The following is a 26,383-nucleotide window of genomic DNA, read 5'->3' on the forward strand; positions in this document are numbered from 1 at the left end:
TTCTTTCTGGCCGTCTCCTCTCCACAACATGCTGGGACTGGCAGGAAGAAGAAGACAAGATTTCCACTGTTCATAACTCTGTCTAGACACAAGGTCTAGACATGTCCCTTCCAGAAGCACGTCACCACAGCTTTGGTGCCGCACTGCAACTGGCAGCTCTGCAACTGCTCGGATGGTGCTCCATGGAGGCGGGAGGAGAACATGGTGATGATCCATGGCACTCACCTTTAGCTACATTAAACTGCCCTTTCTGCCTACTCTGTCATAACTGCTCTTTCCAGACACCTTCTTTGATCACAGTAATTTCCTTCAATGGGGTTGGAGAAGATCCCATAAATTCAGGGTCCCTGAAGAGCAGATTATCCTTAGAATAGCACATTGGCCAGTTTTGTTTTCTCTGTATAATTTTAGAAGCTATAAAGGCCTCCCTCAAGAAATTTCTAAGAGAAAGACTTTTTCTTTTTGCCTTTTTCTGCTAAGGAAAGCCCAACCTTGAAACTTTGCCCTGCTCCACAAGTACTGGAGCCAGCTCAGCTCTCAGATGCAGCAGAGTACAACTCCAGGGAAAAAAGGTCAAAGCAGCTACTTCCCTCTTCTTGTGAGGGTGAAAAACCAAGCAAGCAAGGTAAAGGGTACTCAGGTTTAACATCAGCTTATAGGGGAGGAACCTACAAATTCGCAAGACTCTCAGTAGTTAACACAGAATTACCATTATTCGAAATAAGAACAGAAAAATCCATCTTTCAAGTTCCAATGTTTAATAAAGTCTGGATAATGATACTGTTCCTCTTCATTGAATTCCAGAGACATTTGGACATATAACCTCTCTAAAAATCTCAGCCAATGTTATTCATCATCTGTCTCAGTAAATGTCAATAAAGCTTTAAGTCCTTTGATAAGTTAAATGCCACTGGGCAAGCCTGCACCGTCAGGCCTAGCTTCTGTTACTCAATTCATTTAGCTGCTCAAACAGACAAATGGCATCAGCCCAGCAGTTAATAATTTCTTCACGCTCCTGTGTTTTCCTTAGGGCAAGAGACAGTTCAGCCTTCATATTGATTTGGCCCAGTACTTTCCCTGACTACTCTGGCACATCAAGGCTAATTATGCAGCCAACTTTAATAATGTGAAGTGCTGGGGACTAAGCTCCTTACACTGACTCATGCTCCAAGCTGAGCACATGGTAAATTCAAACCCAGCTTCAGAAGTAAGTGGATGACACTTTAACTAACTGAGAACACCATCTCCCAAGCCAGGATGAGTTTTGCACTTCGCTGCTCAAGAGTTAGAACAAAATCTCTTTGTGAATTTGTGTTTAGGCAGCACAAAGTAGAAGATTTCTTCCCAGACACTTGGAGTTCTTGCCAGGAATAGTTTTCCCTGCTACTACTGCCACCCAGTGAAACTGCACAACTAGTGGGAAATGACACAGCTTCCAAAGATACTAAAATTCCTTTTCAGATGTTTGACTGTCATGACAATATTAAACACCAGTAGCTTTAAAAGTCAACAGTTTTTTGTTTTGCACCCTGAAATTAAAAAGACCCACATACTCACAGTTTTTGAAACTAAAGTGTTCAAGCATTCTAATGGCACAGCCAACAATTTTTGTCCAAATTTAATTTGGAACTCATTCATTCCTAATAATATTGTATGCATACACCTATTATACATATTATGCATACACCTATATATAAAAACATGCACACAGAAAAAAGCCCAGCCAATCAATTAATCTAAATTCACGCACACCCAACGGGTTAAGTACCCACATTTGGTTCAATTACAGTCATGCTGTGACACAGATAGAAGAGTTCTAGATGCAAGGGTTAAACTATGAGTATCCTACATACCTGTGCTATTATTTCTTCCAGGGGGAAACCCCCAGGCAACAGGTGAGGGTAAAGCTTTCACAGTCTGGTGCTACAAAAGCCTCAAACGTAACACCAAAGATAATTTGATCTGCACAAAAAGAAAAGACTATCCTCTGAAGTTTCTAACAGACTGCAAATCAAAAACTTGCGGTCACAAGGCATCATGAAAAGTCATAAAGGAGTAGCTTTTGTAGCCACTACAGGAGCTACTACAGGAGGCTGCTACAGGAGCGCATTTGGTACCTTTTTCTTATTTAGGATATTCAGTGCAGACTATGGGCAAAATGACCCTTGTCAGAGCAGTAGAATTTTTACTGGTCACATACAGCCTGTTCTGTACTCTGAAGAGCTATCAAGCTGTAATGCATTTCATCAGATTAGTTATGAGAACATGCAATATATCTAACTTCCCTTTTCTTTCTTTTTAAAATTAGCCAGAGGCCCAAAGATTAATAAAACTTAATTCTTCCTTAAAATTCTTCTAATGAATTGGTTTTCTCTGCAAGTGGGATGAGCATATTTTAATCTCAGTCCTCCTCTCTCCTACAATAGTTACAAGGCATGCTTTCCAGCAGCTCTCCCCAAAGGGTTCATCACTGATGTTTTTAATATTCACTTTCATAATATTAATTATATTGAACTAGTTCCTTATTAATGTACATAGGAATTACATTGTAATTTTCACCTGATTAATGTCAACCTGTTAGGAAGTGTCTCTGGAAAGCATTATTAATGCAATGGTGGTGATTAAGCTAAAACAAGGGTTAAATTAGGAAACACATTAATTACTAACTACCCATTACCTAAAGAAAAGCCATTAATATACTGAGACTCCAACAGCTGGACAAATTCCTTTTCCTTGCCCTTGACACTGTTGCAGTTACTCATGCCTAAGCCACTCATGGTTGCAAGTGCTCCTGTCCACAACAGGCTATTCCTCTCCGTTAGTACTTCCATGTGTGGCCCCTCCTCTGTCATTACGTGGTGGGAGAGGTAGTGCCCAGCCTGCTGCCTCCTACATCCAGCAACAGTGACACTGGTAACGCGTTTTTCAGTGATTCTGCTTTAAACAGCTAAAACCAGTGAGCACTGTAACGCATCTGGCCACGCGAGCAACAGCTAAAGTTCATCAGAAAGGGGATGTGTAATTAACATGGCTCTTACTTGTGCAAAGCGTTCAGCATTTCTGTTCACTGTGAACTGGTAAGTTATGTTGGAAAACTGAATGCTGACAGGGAGGATGGAGACATTGAAATGAAGCATCACCGATCTTTCTGGGCCCTGAAATTCTGTGTCATTCACCAAAACATCCAGCTGGAAGGAACGATGCTCTGTGACTGAAATGCTTTTATTCAGTACCAGCTCTGCGAAGGAAAAGATGAGTCTATTAGTAACCCACATTATCTGCAAATGTATCTTTTAATACTGCAAGGCCAACAAAAACAGATATACCAAATTTAATTACACATCCAAGTTTCCTAACAGGAAACAGAAGGCAAGTTAAATAAGAAATATGTTCTTATGGAGTTATGCTCTCTGTCATTCAAGATGTTTGGGAGATCTTCTTCCCTTGCACCTACCAAGCGAAGAACCCTACATTCAAAATCAGTTTCTACATCGTACACTCCCTATCGCAGAGATGCACAAGCTCCATTTTTTCTGTACATATTTAAAACTCAGCGTTTTCTTTACTTGAGATTTCTCAGCTTTCTCTGGCTCAATACTTACAAAATGCTCAGAAAAATTCAAGAGCTTATCGGTCAACTAACAAGCAACTTCTCCTTTATTTGAAGAAAGAGTCCTTACTGTACTCGTGCCGAGTTCCCCTCACTTGGCTGCCATTTGGGCTGAAGTGGATTTCATCAAAGATGTGCTCTATGCGAAATGTTTCACTTATCCAGGGATCGTCAGTAATGATGGTTCCTGTGTATTTCTTTCTGCTGCTTTCAAGGGGATAAATAGGTGTGGTGTCTGCATCGTACACGGTCAGCGTGGAAAGAACAGTGCCCTGGTAGGAAACAATAAATGGCACTGCTGAAGGACCTGAAGCTTTCTTCTCCCGATAACTGTTTTGGAGATTGAAATACTGGTCAAACAAGACCTTACAACTTTCACTGAAACCCAGGCAAACTTTCACTGAAACCCAGTTGTCTTGTCAAGACTTGTTCTAGTCAGGAGATGGCAGCAAACTCCCAAAATCAGTCCTTTCACTTCCAGATACAAATATGATCAAAATGGACTTTGAAGGGAAAACTGACTACCAAGAGATCTTATTGTTACGAAACAGAAGTTCTCTCGTGAAACATGCATCATTTTATGCCCCTCAAAACAGCCTTCTCTATACCACTGACTTATAAAGGGTCATTGCTCCCATGGAAGAGCCGAAGAGCTCATGCGTACTTCTCTACTGAAGCAAAGGGGCTGTCTGTGCAGGAGCACCAAAGTCACCCAGGGACTCACACCTCTTGAAAGCTCAGCTTGGCACGGCAAGGGAAAAATGGGAGGACACCAATAAAACAAGAACCTGGAGCTCACTTTTAACAGCCTAGAAACTTCCCAGATGCAGTGGCTTGTCTGTAGGAGTCAACCACTACTTCTACAGCATCCTAGTAAGTGTTCTGAACACAGTCTTGATACATTACACAGATTTGCATGTATGAGATAGATACACACACACACGCTTGCTCTAACAACACAATTTTAATCCCCTGGAGGAAGCAATCCTGTAACTGAGCAGAGCTCAGTATGGAGAGATCCAGAGCAATCCTGACCACGGACTCAGCAATTGTCCATCCTGACCTTGGAAACTGCACAAATTTCTTCACACTCTTTAATTACTAACACAAACTCCTCTTTCTTTGGGATCTGACTTGGGATAACTTGGGGCAGAGGGATCCTACAAACAGCATTTTACAATCACAGATCTGCAGAGCACGGTGTGGCGGGCTTGTTGCCAAGATCCGTCACCTGGGCAGAACATGATGCTTCCCAGGAGTCCTGCCTCCCACTGCTGTGCTCAAATTCAGGGACTGGGTAAAGGAGAACATTACCAACATTACCTCTTTCCTGTTGAACTCCACGACAGCATCTGCGGTATCGGTGCCGTTGGGAAGGAAGGGAGGAGAGTCATCTTCATCTAACACGTTCACCAGGAAAGGCACCTCGACCTGCATTTCCCGGAATCCCTCTCTGACGGTGCACTTGGCAATGAGCTCGTATCTCTCCCTCTCCTCCCGATCCAGGCGCTGTGTCACCTGCACGCTGGTGGTGTTCTCGTTGTACCGAAAGGGAACGCCTTCAGCTGCAAAACAGCCACAACACACACAGGCACAATCACTGCCCAGTGCAGGGCTCTGATGGCTCTAATACTCTGCTGCAGTTCAGTAAATCCATTTGGACATCATGACTGCACAATAAAAGACAGACTCAGAGGTGAAACGGAAGGAACTTGCGTGGTTATATTAGGGTAGGGAGAAAGCATGGAATATATGGGAAGATTCTACAGTTTAGAAGCAGCACAATTAAAAGTTCAGGATACTCTCAGTCTACTTTTAGCAGATATAAAATTCTAAACCTGATCATTTCTTTAGGGAAGGGGATAATCCTCCTTCCCATTCCCTCTGTACATCTCGAAGGCAAAATCCTCAGACTCAGTTTAGGTTTTCAAAGCGACTTCCTTTATAGAATCAAATCTAGGGGATCTACTACAAAAGAGATCTTTTAACAGTGCAGCTATTTGAATCTATCACTAGTACGTGAGCGGCTCAGATCCAGTTTTACCTGCAAGCAATTTGTAGGAAATGCTGAGATTCTGACACAGATGATGAACTGAGGGTAACTGGAGCTGATGAAATGTACCAGGTGGTTTATTCTCCTTGATGTGAAAGGAGAGATCCATTTCTGTGAAGCAAAGCTGCCTTGCTGTCAGGGAACTGCAAGCTGGTGCAGTCGCATTGATCAAAGAGAGGAAAACCGTGGTGCGTGTAGCGGAGTCACATTCCTTCTCTTGGAAAGGGTGGGATGAAAGGAAGACATACAGCATCACCTTGGATAATGGCATCCAATTTCCTACAGCTTCAGGAGGAAGAAATCACCATAAGAAATATTTTACAGAAGAGAAGCCAATACTTCTTTTCCTTATATTCTGCCCTAGGCCATTATTCCATAAATGATTGTTTAATCCTGTTATGTGGCAAAGCAACTCTTCAATATGCCAGACGCTGGTGGGAAGACCTTAAACCTTAATAATCGAAATAAGCCTAAAACTATAGGGCTTGGCACCAATTTTGCATTATAGAATCTCAGAACCAGTATCAGCATTCTGTCTGTAAGACCATGTCACTGGCAGTAATTATCTCTTTGCTAGGACTCCTTTCTGAAGGAACTAGAGCAGAGTGGGGTGGAAACAGGAAAAATAATGCACAAGATAGCAACAGCTACTCAGGACAAACCCATATCAGGACTAACATTTCAGTCACAGCATTCCAACAGTATGGACCGAAGTGTCTAGGTTCAGAGAAAAGATTGCTTCATCGTTTTGAAATATAAAGAGGTGGATAAAAGATAAAATACAAGTTAAAATCAACCTGTGGCATTTACATCCTCAAGCCTTGTTTTGATTCCCTTTGCTTGACTACAGACAGCACTGTAATATCTCTGTAATAGATCTAAGTCACTTGAAAAGAAGTTCTAGGTCACTTTGATCTGTATGAACAAAACAAGGCTCTCGAGTGTTAAGTAGCTATTCCCCCTTTGTTCAGCACAAATATTTGATATACATGAATGCCAAATACCAAAAATGGATGAAATATCAAACACTCAGCACTTCAAAAATAAAGCATTAAGCGTCTGAAGTTGAAAATTTCAACATCAAGGGACCTAAATCTGAAGGTAGTGTGGATATATGGATCTTACAAACTGAAGACAGTTACTGCAGACTCTTCAACAGTAAAATTTCTGCAACTGATCACAGTGGTATGCCATTAACTCCTCATCCATTTCCTCCTCCACCATCTAATGATACCTAATTTCCTCATAGATCAAAATCACCAAAACCAATTTACTGCTAGAGCATAAAAGAAAAGAAAAAAAAAAAAACCTGAGATAATGAATAACAAAGCCAAATCTCAAGAGAGGGAGAGAGTTACAATTAACCATTTCTTCTAAGAGCTCTTTGGTGTTACATGCAAATGTAATTTGTGAATCCATGTCACCAGAATTCAAGGACCATTTATGTAAGAATTTCAACCACTCTAACAGCATTTGCCTGGGAATCCCTAAGACAATGGAACTGGTCTCACTTGCATCAGCAGATGAACAAACTGCAAATCTCAGTGTAAAGCTGTGACCTATATAGCTGTGAAATGCAGAAAAAATATTTCCAGTAATGCAACTGTCCCACCTTACTGGAGTTCCCAGTGCGAGCAAGAGGATCTGTCCCAGGTTAGCATCTGCTTTGGCACGCTGCTGTGGGTTTCACTGGGCCCGGTTCCTCATTTTAAAAGGGCAGATACACTTTTTCCAAATTTGATGCTTGCTCATCTTCCAATGGAAAAATCTCATTGTCTGAACTTACTTTGCTTTAAGAACAGATACCTCAAGAAGAAAAGCTGGTCCTCTCATACTTACAGAGCATGTTAAAGTCCTCTCTATCCAGGCTTTTGCTGAGGTAGAGACGTCCTGTTTTTTCTCTGATTCGGAACCAATTATTTTCATGTGATCTTGCTCGAGAAATGATGAGGTTCTGGCACAGATGGAAGTGCGCCTCTTCCTCGTGTGAATCCTTCAAGGCATGGATGCGCAGAAGCGGCATTCCTGCTGGCTCGTCAATGTAGACATTCTCCAAGTACTCCTTCCTGGGGAAGTAGAGACCCAAGGCCACTACAAAAGAAGGCACATGAGAGAAGAGGCAGGCCCAGTTAAATGATTTTTGCACTGGTGTTTTCTTAATAGATGTGCTTCTAAAGAGACAAAGGTTTCATTCTCTAAGAAGTAAAGAGAAAGGAAAAAGGTAGATCCCCATCTGGTGTAAATAAATGTAGTTTATTTACTACAGGACACAGGCACCAAAAATATGGCCTAGCATTTATGTTCAATTACAAAATCACCTGCTTTTTGAAAACAAAACTGCTTTGCTATAGATGAGGTCCAGTTTAAGATGAGCACTTAAGGAAGCTCTGCTTGCCAAATTTACTTAAGTTCCTATCTGGCACTCTCAGCTGTAATTCCATCACCTCACAGATGATATTCAAAGAAAGGAAAAAACCCTTTGATGAAATCTCACACACTTTAAAAGCCTTTAAACATGCTCTCTGTTGAGAGATAACACAAAAATTTCTCTTGCACGCTTTTCTTCAGGTTACATAAACCCCAGCTTATAGAGGCTTTTTGGCTCCCCCCTTTCTAAACAGCATGATACTTTGGGCGCAGAAAAGGGGAGCTGTTAAAAAATACTGGAAGTGTTTTAAGTATTTTAAATGCGACAGATGGGAAAGCTGAGAAGTGAGCGCAAAGGGAAATGTACATTTTTTGTTTAGTACAATGACTGTGACTGACCCAATCATTTCCCACCCTACCCACTGAAGGCATTTCCATCTCGTAGGGCTCAGCTGCCCCTTGGAGCCTCTTTCTTCAGCTGATCTCACCTCACCAGGTCACTGTGCAATGGCCTCCCTACCTGTTTGCAGTGCTTCCCTTCCAATTTCACTTCTGGCAAATGTGATCACAGTGGAAGGCTTGATTTGCAAGGAGGGGACAAAGTGATGTTCGTTGTGCCCACACAGACTGAAATACTGGAAGTGTCACTCTTGGACTTTACGTGCACTGACAGTCAGTACTTCTCACCCAACAGAATGCTTGAATACTGTGGGATTATGAATCATTTAATCCAACTGATAAGGAGTCGGGCATATAAAAAGCTCATACATCTGCTGAACATGTGTAAACAATAACAACTTCCATGTGTTACTAATACGAAGCTTTCCCAGCTTAAACGTATCAAGCCAGATACAACCGGAAATGATGGTAATACAGCAGTAAAATTAGGGATATAATGCCAAAACATCTTCAAAATAGCATCAGGCTATAGCACATATTTATGTATTAGTACTGGATCCATACACCATTCTACAGAATGGAGTGCACCACAAACAAACTGTAAACAAGAGACCTCTAATTTCATTTAGCAATACCACAGAAACTATTGTACCTTGAAAGGATTCATGACGTCATCTGTATCCATGGGTGCAATTACATCTCTCAGGTTTTCAGAGGCCCATTATTTTTTTTGTACATATACTTTGCAATATATGAATAAAGTGGTAAAGTAATATGGTAGGTGCATTAGTTCCAAAGCAATTAATTCAAAGAGAAGCCAACCAGAGACTTCTAGAGAGTGTTAGAAAAGCATTAACTCTTTACATTCTCTGTCCAGAAGAAAAATGATTACTTTTGATTCTGGCGCTATCACCCTTTCTTCTTTGAAAGTAAGATTCTTGAATATTTGCATTAAATTTCAAATATTTTTTCAGTCCCTCCATCTTTTATGAAGTGCAGGAAAACTCGGGGAATATGTGCTGCTGGAACTCCTAACAAACAGGTTCAGTAACAAGAGGAATAAGGTGATACCCAAATACAAAGCCAAGTCTCAGTACAAGTAAACTGACTTCCTTGAAGTATTTTGTGTAAAGACTTGATTTAAGACAATGAAAATTGCTTCATGAAAAATTCAACACTGGAAATTCACTAGTTAAGACTAAAAAATTCCTTTCAACTCACAAATGCATACAAATGAGGCTTACACAGCAATAGCTGTTATTTCCATACTTCCAAGACCAGGGTGCACAGTCCTGTGTGCTCACATGACGCCGTACAAGAACCAGCACCGATGCAGAGATACAAAATCACCTCCAACAGAAGGAGCACGTAGAGAGTATATATAAACAATATCAATGAGTAACACAGGAAGTGGGAAAGGGAGAAAAATGGAGTATTTTGAGTTGCAATTATTTGCTCCCTTATCTTAAACAAGTGTGCTAACCTTTCTATGCTGTGCTCTACAAATGAGGGCTCACACTGCATGCAGGTACAGACCTGTTTAACCAAGCACATAAATAATTATGACAGACACGGCCCCTTAAATGCCTGAAACCTGGCATGCAGCTACATCTCAGCAGGGTCAGCACCCTGACTGCTCTGCATTTGACAGAAAAGGTTAATATTGATGCTGCAGACCCTCTGAAATCCTTTGGCATCACTTCACAGGAGGAGCTTTCTCCGTTGTCAGAAAGGGGAAAAAATCCTGTAATATAAAAAATCTGATTTCTCAGTGAATAACAGAAATACAAAACTAGGCTTTGTATTTTGAAGACAGGAGGATTCCTTAATAAAACAATTTAGCATTTACACACTAATTAGCTGGAAATGTATTTCACAAGTTTCAAAGCTACTTCAAGAAATTAGAAAAAGCTGCTGTAAGAGATATTTAAACAGACACGTGATCGTTTTCTACTCAATTCAAACCTAAAACTAATTAAACTACATCCTGTCCATCGAAAGTGTTAGTTTTTAGTACAGAGCAGACTTCCATATTGAGCACAACACCCAAGGATAGTTTTGAGTGATGCCAGTGAATTTGTCAAATTTTCATATTTTACTTAGGAAACAAGTATTTGAAGTGAAGAGACTTTACAACACTTCAAAATAATTATATTTTTATATATATAAAAATAAATATATAAATATATAAATATATAAATATATAAAAAATATTTATATATATATATAAAAATTGCTTTAGCCATGTAGCAAGGTCCACCTAATGTTGTGAAATTACCGGGATTTTTGATTTGGTTTGTGTCACTGTGACTCAAGCACTGAGAGAGATGAGAGATATGCAACAGACTGCCCAGGTCACAACCACACTCTGCATATAAATCTTTGGGGGCTAATTTTAAAGGAGACCTTTGAAGTAGAAACGTAGCACCCACTTCTCAGAGCTGTGTTCATTCCTTTAAGCCCTAGTGAGTTAAAACCAGATTCAATAAACTTGCCATCTGGCAAATATGCTGCAGGAGGAAGAGGTTCTAATCCTGGCCACAGTTCCTTGTGTCCTGAAAAAAAAAAAAATAATCCATTTCCAAAGGACTTGTGCAAGCTTCCTATGGAAGCCAGATGGAGTTCTTAATGAATCTGCCATTTAAATAAAGAGGAATTGAGATGGTTACACTCAAAACTGACGGTTAAAGTGCTTTTGCTTAGGAATTAAAAGCAGAGAAAAAAATTCACGTTACAAGCTTGAAATGCGGCACAAAAAGGTTGTGCTCTGCAACATCAGAGGATCACAGAATCATTCAAATATTCTGTCATCTCTGAGCATTTTTTTAGAGGAGACTTCAGCTCTCCACACTACAATCAGCACAGGAAACATGGCAACCTCTGATGGATGAGCAATATTATGGGATAACAGCATATCAGTAACACACAGAAGAGAAAAGTGATCACATTTAAGCGGATGTAATGCTACTAACTAATAGCTCCTACAGGAAATAGATACAGTTATGACAGCAGTTTTCCAGTTCAGGGAGAGAAAGCAGGTAAAATGAGAGTACAGAAATGAGATTATACGTACTTTGAAGCCTTCATGATTGCCTTTTGAAATAAGGCAATATTTCATGTGGCTCTTTTCAGTCATGAATGATTAGGTAAATAATTCCTTTTTTGATACAAATTGATTTTTTTCTGTACACAATTTGCAGTACAAAACTTAAGATGTTTTTAGTGCTTTTTATGCTTGCCACTACCATCTTGAGTAGCATTTGGGGATGGCTCTTGATGAAAACTGTTAAAGTGACTACAGCAAAATTATATTCTTAACATCAACCTTGACGACAGAAAATACAGTATAACTTTTAAATCAGAAAATGAAAGAGGAGGAATTTTTTTTATTATATATAGAGGAAGACTTGACTCTAAGGCATTCTCCCAAACAATGTCTGTAACCATCTTTCAAGGTACAGCTACAGCTACATCAAACAAACAGTTTTGAAGCAGCAGATGTTTTATGGAGTTCACAGTCAAAATTCGAAGTTTGAATGACCACTGTTTGGTTTAAGTTACACTAGGCATTTGAACAAAAGATTCACTCTTGATTTACAAAATTCAAATGGCTGAAATAGAACATTATTCACTAAAGTTATTTTGGGTTTCATAACTCATGTAATTGAAAACTGTCTCTCGAGCCTGAGTGTCTGTTACCTTCAAACTTCTTTTCACTAGTTCATGTTAGTACACTTTTGTCCAGTGAATGAAAATCTTCACAGATCTCAAGGTGCCTGCTGGATGAACATGCATTTAAAAACACTAGGACCAGTCTGCTTTTTTTAAAAAAGAAAAAAGGAAAAAAATCAGCAAAATGGAAATGATGGTTGTTTTTTATTCAGCAAGTAGTATACACCTAAATAACTCACATCTGACAAAATTTACTCAGAGCTTCTCAGCATTTTGGAGGACAACAAATCTATTTATTTAGACCAGAACAGCCCCATGAAATCAAAATCTTTAATCCAAAATTGGCATGCATCTTCAAGAAAAGGGAGATAATTTTAATGCAGCGATAGCCCTGTCAATGTAACATACAGGATTTAATGATATAACAGATGAACATGGGAGTCTGTTGTTAATAATCCTCCATTTGTTGCACAGCATCAGATTTCAACAGGCAATTATCTGTCAAGGTTAGTTTTGTGTTCCTGAAATAATTATCTTTACTTCTGACAAGCAACCATTATGTTCCATTACTAGCATTAATATACCTAATGTTCGATTCATCAGAGAACGAGGCCAGTAATACACTTCTATATTTTAAATTAAAGGACTTGCCCACTTAATTTCCTTCTAGTCTCTACACAATTAGGAAATAAACTTGCCCTCATAAACCAGAAAGTCTGTAATTTAGGTAAAACACTTGACAGAAAAGCAGTATGGAACAGCAGAGCTAGAAACACCACTTTGGATTCAACCATCAGGAGCCAGCTGGGGACACGGCAGCAGCGGTGGCACAGGGACCCCGAGTAACACAGCTCAGCAGCATGACGTTATTTACTTTTAGATGTGTCATTTTTAAGCTGATCGCGACAGAAATTGTAACAGATGTGGTATGAACCCAAGAACATAACAAACTGTATTCAAGTGAAAATGAAATTTTTCTTTTTTTTTCCACAAAGTTTCTCCTCTGGAGCCTAGGTTAGAGTGGATTGGGAAAAGTTCACTGTAGAGGATTCATACCAGAATTTTCTTATGGTGGCTGTGGTCAAATTTATTGGGCTGGATAACTGCTAAATGTCATCTGTTGCGTACATTTACATGTAGCACAATTGCTGTAGAACAACAGAATAAATTTCAGTACCAGCAGCCTCAGCGAAATACATGTGCTTTACAGAATATGATACCTCCAGGGAGAACAGGTCCTTACAAAGTGATGGGAAGCAGAAACAGTCCTTAACTGGAAAATACTCCAGACCTGTTAAACTGCTCTGCTTTAACTTAATTGCCTCTCTTGCGATTTTCCTCACCAGATTCCCACGCTCATATTGAAAATAACCCTGAATTTTAGACTGAAAATACAGAAATTAGGTAGAAAGAAATATTATGTCGGACACTGAAACAAATATAGTATTATATGACATATAATTATATAATAGACAAATATATAATTAGATATAGTAGTAAATATTCCACTAGTCAGCAAAATGAGAAAGATTTTCTGGTATAGGAAAATAACACAGACATGGTAAAACAGAAAGATGGATCTGACAAAAGTTTGTTTCCTATATCAGGCATATTGAACATAAATGTAAAAAATGTCCAGATCAAAGTCAGACCCCAAACGTATCAAAAAGAAATGAATTTTGATTTGTGAGAGCTGCCACGACTTTCATTTTTGTCTCAATTCAAGACTGGAAAATCTATGCAGCTCAGGATCTACCAAGAGAACAGGACTGCACCTTTACTAAAGCTTCACTTGTGAGTTCAGATCAAGGTCAAACCTGTGTTTACGCTTTCCTTCCAGAGCCTATACCTCTAGGTAACTTTGAGAAAATTCCTCTTTAAGTGCCATAAAGGCTAGAAGCTTCCTTCTTCTTGCATTCTTATGATTTGCTGTTTGGTTTGGGTTTTTTATTACTTTAGCAAAAAGACAATTTTTTGATGCTTCATTGTTCTAAACACCAGTGTCAGTAGTTCTTTAAAGTACGGCTTAATTGTTTGAGAATAGCTGGATGTCACTTTGCTCTGTAGGAGTACAGAGCTGAAATGTCAGACAAGGAAACTCTCTATTGTGCTGCAGCACAAATTATATTAATAAATATTGAACAGCATTTATTTACTCTGTGTATGATCTCATGTGCCTCCTAGAACGTGTTTATGTATTATGCGTACAAAAAGATTGTGATAATGAGAAGCTGGAGAAGACCGGTGATGTGTCTCTCTGTTCTGTGCTAAACCTGACACACTGCTTGCACCAAAACCATAAAATCCTCAATTAACAATGTAGTGACAAACAAGTGCTCTATGTCCTTGTTATACTTTAATTAGCTTTCACATATATTTACTCTATATCTACTCTAACAGTGCTGAGCTCATACAGAAGGTAAACATTATAGTAGCAATTTGGAGAGCAAAGTACTGATAACCCAATATATTTGTTTCATAAAAACATAAAAATAAATCACAGGCAATTATCTGCAGAAATTGTTCAGCCTACTTGGTAAGATCAAAAGATCCTTAAAGGCAAAGACAAATAGTTTTAAATTAATTGTCTCAGTTAAAAGGATATCAGCATGACAATACATTTCCTACATTAAGATACAAATCTAGACCACTGTGCTGATTCCTTAATAAATATAGAGTACTACATTTTCACAATCCCAAGTCATGAAAATCAATGAAAACCGATTACGTGTTGATTTATGACAAAGATTTGTATATGCACAAACTCCTGCATTCCATTACTACCAAAGCTCAGATTTCCCCATTTCTCTTGCTCCAGCTGCACTTGATTCTGCATCACCAAAATGAACACAAGTCTTCCTGTCAATTATAAATAGATGAAGTCAGACATAAGGGATCACTTTCTGACAGCTCAGTGCAGTTCACAAACACCTCCATCCATTTCCTCCGCCTAAGCCAACTTCAGAGAGAAAACACGCTCAGGTGAAATAAGTACCAATATTTCTCACAAACAGCTTCTTTCCCCCTCAGCATCACTGGACTGCAACAACTAACAGAACCTTGGACAAATGTAATGTTACCAATTTGGGACAATTACACAACAATTAATTGTTCTTGATAAACACCAGTGACTCTCCACCTGGGTCGCAGCGAGAGGAGTCTGATTTTCAGAGAAAAGTTGCATGCAATACCTTCTCATTTTCTAGGGAGTGGATGGCTTTACAGCATCTGGACTGAATTTTTAACTTCGGATTCTCCACTGGAAAACCTATTTTCTATATTTAGTGCAGATGTGTAAAAATTAGCCTGTTAGACTCACGTAGTAACATAGCAAATAGCTCAGCCTGAGTTGTGTTTTATCTACATCTAGTATCTCTAGCTTCCCGTATTTTCTCCAATTCCTGCAGCTCATGAAAGAGAGACACAGAGCAGTATAATCACTGCCTTACAGCAGGAGGCAATCAATGAAAACTTTTGCTGCTGGTGGTTGAAAAGTTGCCAGAAAAAATGGTAACGACATGAACGTCCACCCCTCAGAGCAAAGTGCTGTTATTAAGAGCTGCTATTCCCTTTCCAAACACTCAAGGGAGCTATGAGCCTGCAGTTCAACTTTTCAGTCCAGGAAGTGAAATCTCACTGCAACTGCAAGCTTATTTGTTTATTGATTTATTTAAAGTTTTGTCTTGAATTAACAGAGCATTATGGCTTAATCACTATATTTTAGGTTAAGATAACTATATTTTAGGTGGTCTGCGAAATCAAATGCAGAACATAAGCTCTTATCCTACTATTTTTTATATTTTATTATCTCATTCTAATGCATATACATACAAGAACTAAAACTGTTAAGACACACCTTCACTTCAATCTCTAATTCCTTAAGACACTCTGTCAGAGAATACATTTTCTTAAGTGGTCTTACAAGGCAGACTGCTTCTAAAATAGTTTCAGAAAAATCTATATTCCACCCGCCATCATTAAAAAAAGAAAAAAAAAAAAAAAACAATAAAAAAACAAACAACAAAAAAAAAAACAAAAGAAACAAAAAAAAAAAAAGAAAAAAAAAAAGGGAAAAAAAAAAAAAAGAAAAAAGAAAAAAAGAAAAAAAGAGAGAGAGACACAAGAAGAACCTCTAATATCCAAACTGTGAACATCCCTGTTTAATAAAACAGAAATTTTCCTTTGGGGACTTTCAGTCATTACCACATAGTAGCTACTCATTATGCTGTTGTCTTAAAGCATAAATGTTGTCAGGGGAAGGGCAGAATTGTATTGACAAGGCTTGGACAGGGGCCGACAGACCACTAATGATATGTGCTGGGCACTGCTGCCTGCTCGAGACAGCTCTTCTCCACTGCCTTTGAGACAGTCACAAACTACTTTGCATCATTGACAAGGACAGGAATGAACTAGAGAAGTCTAAAAGAAATAATAGTAAAAGCAGCAGTAAAATGTGGAATAGCAGGGGCCTTTATAGGATTTTACAAGAGCTTTATTTTCCTTTAAGTGGACTTCTGGGTTCCAGCCCAGTCCCTTGCACGCCAAACCACCACAGACTGCCAAGCGAGCGCATGCACAAAACAATCCTCCTCTGATTATTAAAACTGAATTCGCTTAGTAGGTTTCATAACTATTTCAATGCTTTTTTTACTTTACAAACATTTTTACTGTAACAGCTAAAACTTTGCCCCATGTTTACACCCTCCACTGCCAACAGAAGAGAAGCAACTCTTTGTATCTCTGATACATACAGTCACTTTTGATAAAGATTTTGCTAATACTGCTATGCTGCAGATTCTCTGTTGGGTAACTTCTTACTGTCTTTAATTATTAGCTCTTTCTTCCACATCAAAGTCTGCACCGAGTCCTGCCTTGTGCTGATGCACACAGACAGTCCCTGATGCTGACATTTATTCTGAACTCAGCCTACCAGAGCAGTCATTCTGATCACACGTTTTTGAGGTATAAACAAACCGTAAGTGACAGACCCAGAGTCAAAGGAAGTGCTATCATCCTTCAGCGATTAGCTCCTGGGCAGCCCAACCCAAAAAGAATATTGAAACACAAAGTTCATACATTTACATTTTTCTCACATGGTGAAACTGATGCTTTCTGCTCTGTCCATGAGCTGAAAACACCTCCAGTGACATCTCCCATCACAAAGAAGTCATCAGGTTCTGTTACAGCACAGCATCTCCATGCACAATTTATCAAGGCATTTTGACTTTTCAACTCCTCTGCAAAGGTGCTTGTTGCACTATTTCATAAAGAGTTCAAGTTTTAAGTGTCAGTAAAAAATCTCATTTCCTCTGCTTCCCCTCTTTCCTGATCAAGGCAGCAATACTCACAGGCTAGAAGACTGTTACATATAATGAAAATACAAGTTCAGATTTCAACTGAATACCACAGAAATGCAAACTGAAAACTTGTGTGACTCTGTTAAGAAGTGCCTTTCCTTACCTGTGCCTTAAACACCCCTCCCCACACACACCCCACAAACATTGTCACCAACAAACCAAGCTGGGTTTTAAAGTCCTGGTACGGGACTCAAGTGTGTTGACTCTTCTCATGAAACACTTTCCCTTCATCAGGAAAAAAAAGCTGTCTGGCTTGATGCTTTTTATGATAAAAACTGAACAAAGGTTAAGTTTATAGCATACACTTGCCTATTCCAATTTTATCATTAATGACGCCTATTACATTTCATGTCAAAAGGAGATGATGACATACAAATCTTTACAACTTCCAGATTTCTTTCTATGCCACAGCAACCAAGAATGTGCTTCACAGTAGGGTGCACTCTTCCTCTCATAAATCTCCTTTGCCCACAGGTATGGGACTCAAGGCTGAAGCCAAATATTGCTAGAATTCTTGAAGTCAGCATGACAAAAAGACAAGAAATGGGAAAAAAAAAAATGTGCTGGATTAAACTCCTAAGATTCTCATGCTGCATGGCATTAAAACAGCTGAAAGACAAGACAATTGCGGGAAGCAATTTGAACAAATGCTATATTTAGGACTGGCATCACATATACGTTTTAATGCTATACAAAAAATAAAATGTCAAGAGCACTGAAAGCACTGACCACTGTGTGGCCTTCTGCATGAGCTTACATACCTGCTCATATAGAACTGAGTGCTTCAGAAAGATGGAAAACAATCAGCAGGCATCAGATGCTTGGTTACATGGATTACAGTTACTGCTGAAGAGAAGATGGAAATTTGGGGAGCAGATTCATAAAACAGACCTACTATTTGCCAGCACTTCTGACTGACTTCCAAGCTCACCATCTGACTGGTCCTTCTGAAAGAGAAGAATCTTAAAATCCATAGACTAACAACTATGTCTCACTTAAGGATGCACAGCGGGCTCAAAAGTTTCCTTAAATGCTTCAAAATTTTTAAGAACCAGGTCTTTTTCATCAGTAGTCTTGTTTCTTATATTGAAAACAAGTTGGGAAGAGTTGGGCAGGAGATACAGGTAAAATGGCTGGAAGTCTCACCTCAACACGAGGAAGAGCTTCTTTCCATTGAGCACAGGAACAGGCAGCCCAGGGAGATCATGGTGTCCTCCGGTCTGGAGACATCCCAAACCCACGTGGACATGTTCCTGTGGCACCTGCTCTGGGTGCCCCTGCAGGAGGGTGGGACTGGATGATGTCCAGAGGTCCCTCCCAGCCCTACCAGGTCAGTGCTACCACAGTTGGCACCACTGAGCCAAGCCTGCCCACACTCAGAGGAGCACCTGGAGGTGCAGCACTCCGGCTCTCCTCAGAGAGCACACACTAAGAGCACGTGAACCACCTGCTTTAATGCAGCTCATGTTCCTGAACAGCAGCTCATCCTGCTGCCTATGTCGTGCTGAGCCTGCACCAGGCTACAGGCTCAGAACAACTGACAACTGCAGGCACATCTCAGGAAAATACCTATTTTTAATACAATCACTGCCTCACCCAAACTTGCTGAGGTCAAGAACCCTGTAAGACTTCACCAGCTTTGAGACTACAGGCAACATTTTGCAAACACTTGCTGACAGGACAAGGAGACAAATTTTGTCATATCCACAGTGACATAAATGTGTGAGAGTATGGGTTACACCTAAGGAGAGAAAGATGCATGCTTGGGGACTACCGCATAAAAATGTTAAGTCAAAAAGAATGAAAAAGTGCTATGTTTTAAAAACTTATGCTAAAGAAAATATATTTAAAAGTCTCAGCTACAATTCCCTGGGTAATGGTGTATGTTGTTTTAAACTTCTTTGTCCAGAATTTAGGTTCAAAATAGTATATGGAAAATTAGCACTATTCTAAGAATTTAATGTGGTTTTCCGTAGCTTTAATTCAGCAATATTTTGTTTTTAAGGTTGGATAATATTCCCTTTTAAACCAAAATTAATGTACTACATCAACTGTAATTTTTCAATGATCCCCATCCATTTGAATGAATGCCACTTTACCAAAAAGCCCAGTGGAGTCAATCAGTCTATATATCATTAAGCCCACCATTTTTTATTGGATGCCGTAAGGAATTTGTGTACCTCTACTCAAAAGCTTTTTGGCTGACCCAATTTTTGCTGAAATATGACTTTTTACAAAGATCATATTGCTCTGACTCTGCAAATGGGAATGCCTAGCTGCAGATATTTTATTTTGCTTTGTCTTTGCACATTTGAATGGCAAACCTCAGAAAGGATCTCACATGTTGCTGCAGTGAAGATCAACAATGTAATTTTAAAATTAGATTTATTCATTACGGGTTTAATCCACTTTTCTCTGAAAAAAAGCAGAGCAAATCAACTTATACAGATGTACGAGCAAAATATAACTCTCTTCTGTCTCTTCTGGAGCAGGAGACAGAGAGTAGAGTTATCCATCAGGCCTCTCTGGTCGTAAGGCTGAAGTCCAGAATAGACTGGGCAAGCTCCAGGGCCGTATGTCTCGGATCCATTGTAAATCGGATCCACCTGCAGACAGCATTTCCATGTCCTCAGCACTACCTAACCATGGGAGGTCAGTTCATTTTTGAGACACCTTGACCATCCCTCAAGCATATATAGTTACTGGTATCTTTCCACTTCTAAAGGAAAACTGAGAAAGCACAAACAGATGGTATCTGATCAGGAACACTGGTCTTGTGCTATAGATTTTTTAAAAACAACAGATCACAGAATCACAGAATGCTTGAGCAGGGACCTCTGGTAATCATCTGGTCCAACGCTGCTACTCAAGCAACATCACCTAAAGCCACTTGTCTTATTACCAAGATAACCTTTTTTATGCCAAGCCTAGAAGTACACCAGCCAAAAGACATTTTGATCACAAGAGACATTTACAGTCACAGTAGTACTTCATACACTTCACCTTTGATTCAAGAAAACTAAGTTGTACTCAAGTAAAAGATGACATTCCTAAAATTTTTTTCTTTTACAAATTAAGAGCCATCTGCCAAGGATTTAGCATAATGATAAAACATTAAAAGCAGCTGCATTAAAAAGTTGCTATGAATTTGATACTTATAAAAGGAAACAAAATCAATATACATAGAATCCACACTTAATAAATATACATGCTAATAAAAACTGCATGGTCTAGACCTTAATTATAATCATGAAAAAAAATTCAAACTGCTTCTTTAACCAGTAATCAGGTTTTTTCTGGAGCAATTTGGACTAAATCCATCTCTTCTTAAGTATCGAGAAAACTCTGTTTTCTAAAACAATTAATTTACCCTAGAAAACTCATAAATGAAGCTAACTTTCAGCATATCTTCATTACATAGTCCAACGTTTCAAATATAGAAATAAAGCAAGAACAAGATTAATACTGCTCATTTTTCTCTTCTGATTTAAACAATTTACATATCAACACTTAAATTTCATACTGGTTATGCACGAACTACACCATGTACTAGTATATGCTCATTCACAAGCATGACTATGCATCTGTAAAATTCTGATGAAAGTAGTAATACATCTAGATATACACACATACACACTTTGAACCCTAATCTTTTAGACACTCAAGAACTGTTCAGCATAAATGCTCATAAGCTCCTTTTCTAGATAGGATATTAAGTGTGTACAGACTTTATATCTGAATACATTACTATTTCCAGTAGACCTGAGAGAACTGTAAATAGTTTTTCCAGTGTTAACTTACAGAAGCCTGTTTATTCTTACAGTTTCATACCCCTTCTAACCTCCTGCACAGCTCTGCTTCCCAAGTTTTCCTCCAATCACACACAGCCCTCCAGAGCTCTGGCAAACCAAAAGCCTTCTATTTATCAACTTCTAGCTGTAGACAGAGAAAAGTGAATGAAACCGGATTGTTTCCTAAAATAATGCACCACAATGAAGTTTCCAGTCCTGGAAATACAGCTCCTGTGGCTGTATAAGCACACAAGTGCTTCCCGTGAAGCAAAGGTACTGGGGCAGTCTGTGTCGAGGCTCTGGGACTTTGTGCCACAACCTTTGCTGTTATTGCCAATGCCAGCAGAAGATGTTGTCTCCTCCTCTCCAACCCCATCACCTCAGCTGTGTCACCCACCGTGGAACTGCGTGTGACTAAAGGAGCGAGCTGGGCTTAAACCAAGTGTGCCGAGAAGGAAGGGTGTACAGACAGCCCAGAGCATGGGGCCTCGCCCGCCCAAAGGCTCTCCGGAGCAAAGAACAGTGCCTCCCTTTCCTTCTGCCTTCCCCTCTGACAGCGGTTGTCAGCCAAAGCAAGGAAGACTGCACTGCTCTTTAAAAGCTGTTGTTTACAATCCAGTCAATTACAATTATTCAAAATACCCTCACTTGAAGATGATAATGCTTCAAATGGATTTTCCAGGATTTTTTCACTCGCCCTCAAGGTGCCACGTGTTCCCCAGGGGAGGAAAGGCTGGCAGCCAAGGGACACAGGGAGAATACTATGAGGCGCTGTCACCTGAGATTTAAAGCTTCAGGCTTTAAGATCAAGCTCTGGGGGTAGTATCTCACGGAGACTGCAACCAAGAGAGTCCACTTCACTGGCACGACTGCCAGGGGTTGTGAGACAGTGGCACCGAGTTACTTGTTTGGGAAACTCATGTGACTTGTCCATCTGCATGAAAAACGTATGCTAAGGTCTTTCAATGAGGGCTACACGTGATGTCTGATAAGAGAACAGATTGCTGCATTACCTCTTCCACCATAACCCAGACAGATTGTCAAACAGACTGGGTCAGCCACCATGTGCTTTTATTTTTTTGCAATTCCTCAGAAAACTGACAAAAGAAACACAGCAAAACCCCAATGAAAGAGTTGATGGCTTTTGTATTTTGGCATTACTTTACTTTGCCTTTGGGATGATGAACTTTCTCACACATTTGATTGATGTAACTAGCTTAACTGATTAATCACTTTGCCTCGTAGCAGTTCCTTCCTGCTTATATCCAAGGAAACAGTCAATTAGGACTATAATTAATTCTTCCTTTCATGATGGGGTAAATTTGGAAGGTTGTGACCACATGAATGCAGGCAGTGCAGCTGGTTAATCTGCAACCCTGAACCTCATTCTCCTAATGAACAAACTACAGCTCTTATACTTCAAACAACAGACAAAACCCCCAAATCCTCTACAGGCCATTTGGATACCTACAAAATTGCACATGGAGGAAACACATTTAACCAGGCAGTTGCAGTGAAAAAATCTATGAATGTGCTTTTATGTCAAGCACATAAAGAAAACCATCAAAACCTAAAAGACAAAACAAAATATTGAAAACTAGTGAACTAAGGTTAAGCACATTCAACAACTGGGTGGGCACAGTCAGTAGGACAGAATTTTTAGCATAAACAATGGAAAACATCATCTGGATATAATGGATCAAGATTTCTCCAGCAAGTTTTAACAACTAAACTAGTTGCTCTTCTAAAACAAACTCCACCACGACAACAGACCTTGAGAGGCAGAAATTATACGTGGGGAAAGTGCATCTACAGACTGTTCAAATGTCAATCTACACAGCTACCTTACATCTTTCTCACCAAACTAAGGCAGCAGTTTTCAGCAAATGTCTAAGGATGAAATCAGAGAGCATTTTAGGAGCTCACTGCACTCTTACAAGTTCCATCCCTTGATCTGCATTACGCTTCTATAACATTAACTCCAGAAATTACAGAGATATTCTTCGCAAAGGTACCATGAATTTGGAGATTGTTAGCTTATTTTTATGAAGTAGTTTTGGAAAACACATTCTAAGTATCTAAAAAATATTCCAGCTGGTCAGACCATGTGAATTCTATAATACTTTAAATGACTTAATATATCTTTATATTGAGCATAATTGGCTACATAAATCTGGTAAAAACAAGATACAGAGGCAGATGAGCAAACTAGTGGGAATAGGCTTCTGAAATTACAAGTGAGCCAAAAAAGATGCCTTAATTAATTTTTTTCTGAATGAGTGAAGAGGTGATACTGAGTTCCATGATTTCCTCTCAGAGTTACAGATCTGAATCAGACTTCAGACTGAGAAGTTTGGTTTCCTGCCCAGATCAGCTGCAGAGTAATTTCATGAAATTATCACAATTCAATAGAGAGACATGAAAAAAAAACCTTAACTTCTGTTTTGCTTTGACGTTGAAAATTGCTGAATTCACATACAGTTTAATCTGGGTCTGTACTTTGCTCCTCTGAACATTCCAAATGGAAATATCATTCTTAACTTAATCCAAATCAGCATTACCTTCAGACTCAGCCATTACTAATGAACATGCTAAGTAATGTTGCAGTTCCCTACTGGTCATCATTATTTATATGGAAATAGAAAATGGGTACTTAAAATAATAACAGTTGGTAATTTGATCACAGATTCCAGATGATTTCCAATCTTTAAGGCATTAACCACAACAGAGTTTATTATTACATTTTCTCTACTTATTCTTCCATGAATGGAATAAAACTGTGTCAGAAAGGAGCAGCTAAATAAGACAATTATTTTTATTCCTCTGCATGTATATAAACATGTGCATCCAGAAAAGCACTGGGTATACCTTTAATTAAAATCCAAAATATTTCTTTTCAACCAAACAATATTTGAAATAACCATTCTGAAAAAAATCACGTTACATCATGCCATTTTTTTTTTTTTTCCAAATAACCAAACAGATGTCCCAACGAAATTTGCCATTATTCTTTCCAGGAGAAGAACCTCCATGACTTTTCCAGTAACTTCAACAGAATTCACTCCAATTATGTTTTCCTGGACAACATACTTGGAAAAAATGGGAAACTGGTGTTCTGAACTCTTATGAGGAAAATACCATTAAATCAATCTTCATTGATACTAAAACAGCAGTTTGAGCAGGAAAGTGCTATATTCTGCACATTACTCTATTCAACTGGGTTTTATTTTTCTTAAAACTTGTGGGTAATTGCACAGAGTACAGTTTTAGCAGTGTGTCATCCAAAAGATACTGATGTATAGATAGGTGCCCACATACACAAATCATCAATGAGTACGCCTGCATAGAAAAGTGCCTCTGTCTCATTTAGAGTACACAACTTGGGCATAACTTGTTCCTGATTCTTCTGTCTGTATTCTTCTATACATTCTTAAAACATGGGAAGCATACTGCTGAACTCCTCCCTTTTATTAGGCTTTGCTCTCTGAACTATTTGTAATGACTACGAATTTCCCTGTTTTCCAGGCGAAGACAACTACCACAACTGCTCAAAGAACTAGAGGAAAAAACTTCAAAACAAAACAAAAGCAACCAACCAACCGTGAAACAGAAGTATTAAGACAATTTGTTGGTATTGGCTTGGCATTACTCATGAGAAAAAAAAGAGGGTCAGAGTCAATGAGTAGTTCATTAGAAGTGCTGTCAGCACAATATGAGAGGCGCACTGGGGATGTCTAGTATCAATCTACACACCTTAGAAAACAAAGGTATCCTGCTAACACACTGCTGACACGGATGTAGACTGGGAGCCTTGCAACTGAGTTCTGATTTCATCAACTCTTAGAAATAAAGGAAGTCTACCTCCTGTCAGGAAACCATGCAAATGAGAAACCTGCTGCGCTGATCACTGTTCCAAGTCACTGATCTGACAGAGAAGGTTTCAATGGATCAGGAAGCAAAGCTTAGACTGAGAGCTCTAACAAGTGGTTGAAAAGGCACCCACTTAGAGTGGCCTCCTGGATCACACCACTGTCACCTACACCAGCTCTGTGCACAGTGTCAAGGGCTTGGAAAAAAGGCAAACCTGATCTTAAATGCCATTCCGTCCCCGTAAGTATTCAGTGTGTTAGTTCTGCTCTCAAAGTAACATCCATTGAAAGATTAAGGCTACTGAAAAACTAAGATGCAAGAGATTCCCTCTTTGCAGCAGGTTCTCACAGAATAATGGACACAAATTTGCGGTGTATCTTCTGGGTGGACAAGTATTGCCAAGCCCTTAAAGACATAAATGTGAAATCATATCTCCTCATTAGAGAATTTTTGCCCATCACTGTAGTACTAAGTGGTCTCACCATGTTTAATGTATTTCCACTTCTCCCAGCTGTCAAGAATATTATCCCTGTTTTACACCTGGGGAACGGGGGGCACAGAAAAGTTAAGGATATATCTAAACGGCAAAAGTATGTCCATCAGGTAAAATCTCTAACACAGATGTGTCTGCAGTACATACCTAATTCACCTACAACGTGCTTTTAAGGATACAATTTCCTTCGCAAAGAGAAGCAGGAAGTAGTAAGGGGGTTACATCCAAACAAAAAGTTCCTCTCTAACAGCTTTGCACTAACAGTTCTGATACGCTGCATACATACCAAGGGACCCAGGGGACTTAACCAAAACGATGCACCCTGCTTTGTCACAGGCACGTCATTGAGCTGAGGTCTAATAAGTAAGAGATTAAAGCCTTGGCCACAAATATAATCTCCTTTCTTGCTGTAAGTCTTGTAAAATTGTACAAAAAAGACTTTCAAAAACAACTTTAAAAGAGCCAGAAGCTCTCTTTACGAAGGCAGTTACAAAGATTTAAAAATGACAACAAAAAATCAAAGCATTAGAGTCGGACTTTGCTCAGATGATGGCCAAGGCATGCTCTCCATCCAGCGCCGCAGGCACATCCTGAGCAGCTGGAGATGTGAGCAGCCCACACCCACGCAGCACACGGGGCAAAGCCAGGGTCTGCAGGGTGCTGTGGGACTCCAGAGGCTCCTCTGGGCTGAGTGGCATGAGACCAGGGCTGCAGCAGGGGATACTCAAGGACAAGGACTGCAGGGAATACTGCCGCAGACTCCGGAGAGAA

The 26,383-nt window shown here is 39.4% G+C and overlaps 1 protein-coding gene across 3 annotated transcripts in view; it reads right to left on the reverse strand.

Annotated features, from left to right (window-relative positions):
* RET (ret proto-oncogene) overlaps nucleotides 1-26,383 on the reverse strand; it is a 76,957-nt gene that overhangs the window by 29,498 nt on the left and 21,076 nt on the right. For all 3 annotated transcript variants that reach the window (XM_058421557.1, XM_040071748.1, XM_058421558.1), the window contains exons 2-6: nucleotides 7,503-7,754; nucleotides 5,655-5,948; nucleotides 4,934-5,175; nucleotides 3,681-3,882; nucleotides 3,039-3,238 (exon numbers count right to left, since the gene is read on the reverse strand). In XM_058421557.1, the coding sequence (XP_058277540.1) occupies nucleotides 3,039-3,238; nucleotides 3,681-3,882; nucleotides 4,934-5,175; nucleotides 5,655-5,948; nucleotides 7,503-7,754 (1,190 nt within the window). The remainder of the gene's footprint in view (nucleotides 1-3,038; nucleotides 3,239-3,680; nucleotides 3,883-4,933; nucleotides 5,176-5,654; nucleotides 5,949-7,502; nucleotides 7,755-26,383) is intronic.

This window comes from Hirundo rustica, chromosome 8 (assembly GCF_015227805.2).
Source record: "Hirundo rustica isolate bHirRus1 chromosome 8, bHirRus1.pri.v3, whole genome shotgun sequence".
NCBI classification, from domain to species: Eukaryota; Metazoa; Chordata; class Aves; order Passeriformes; family Hirundinidae; genus Hirundo; species Hirundo rustica.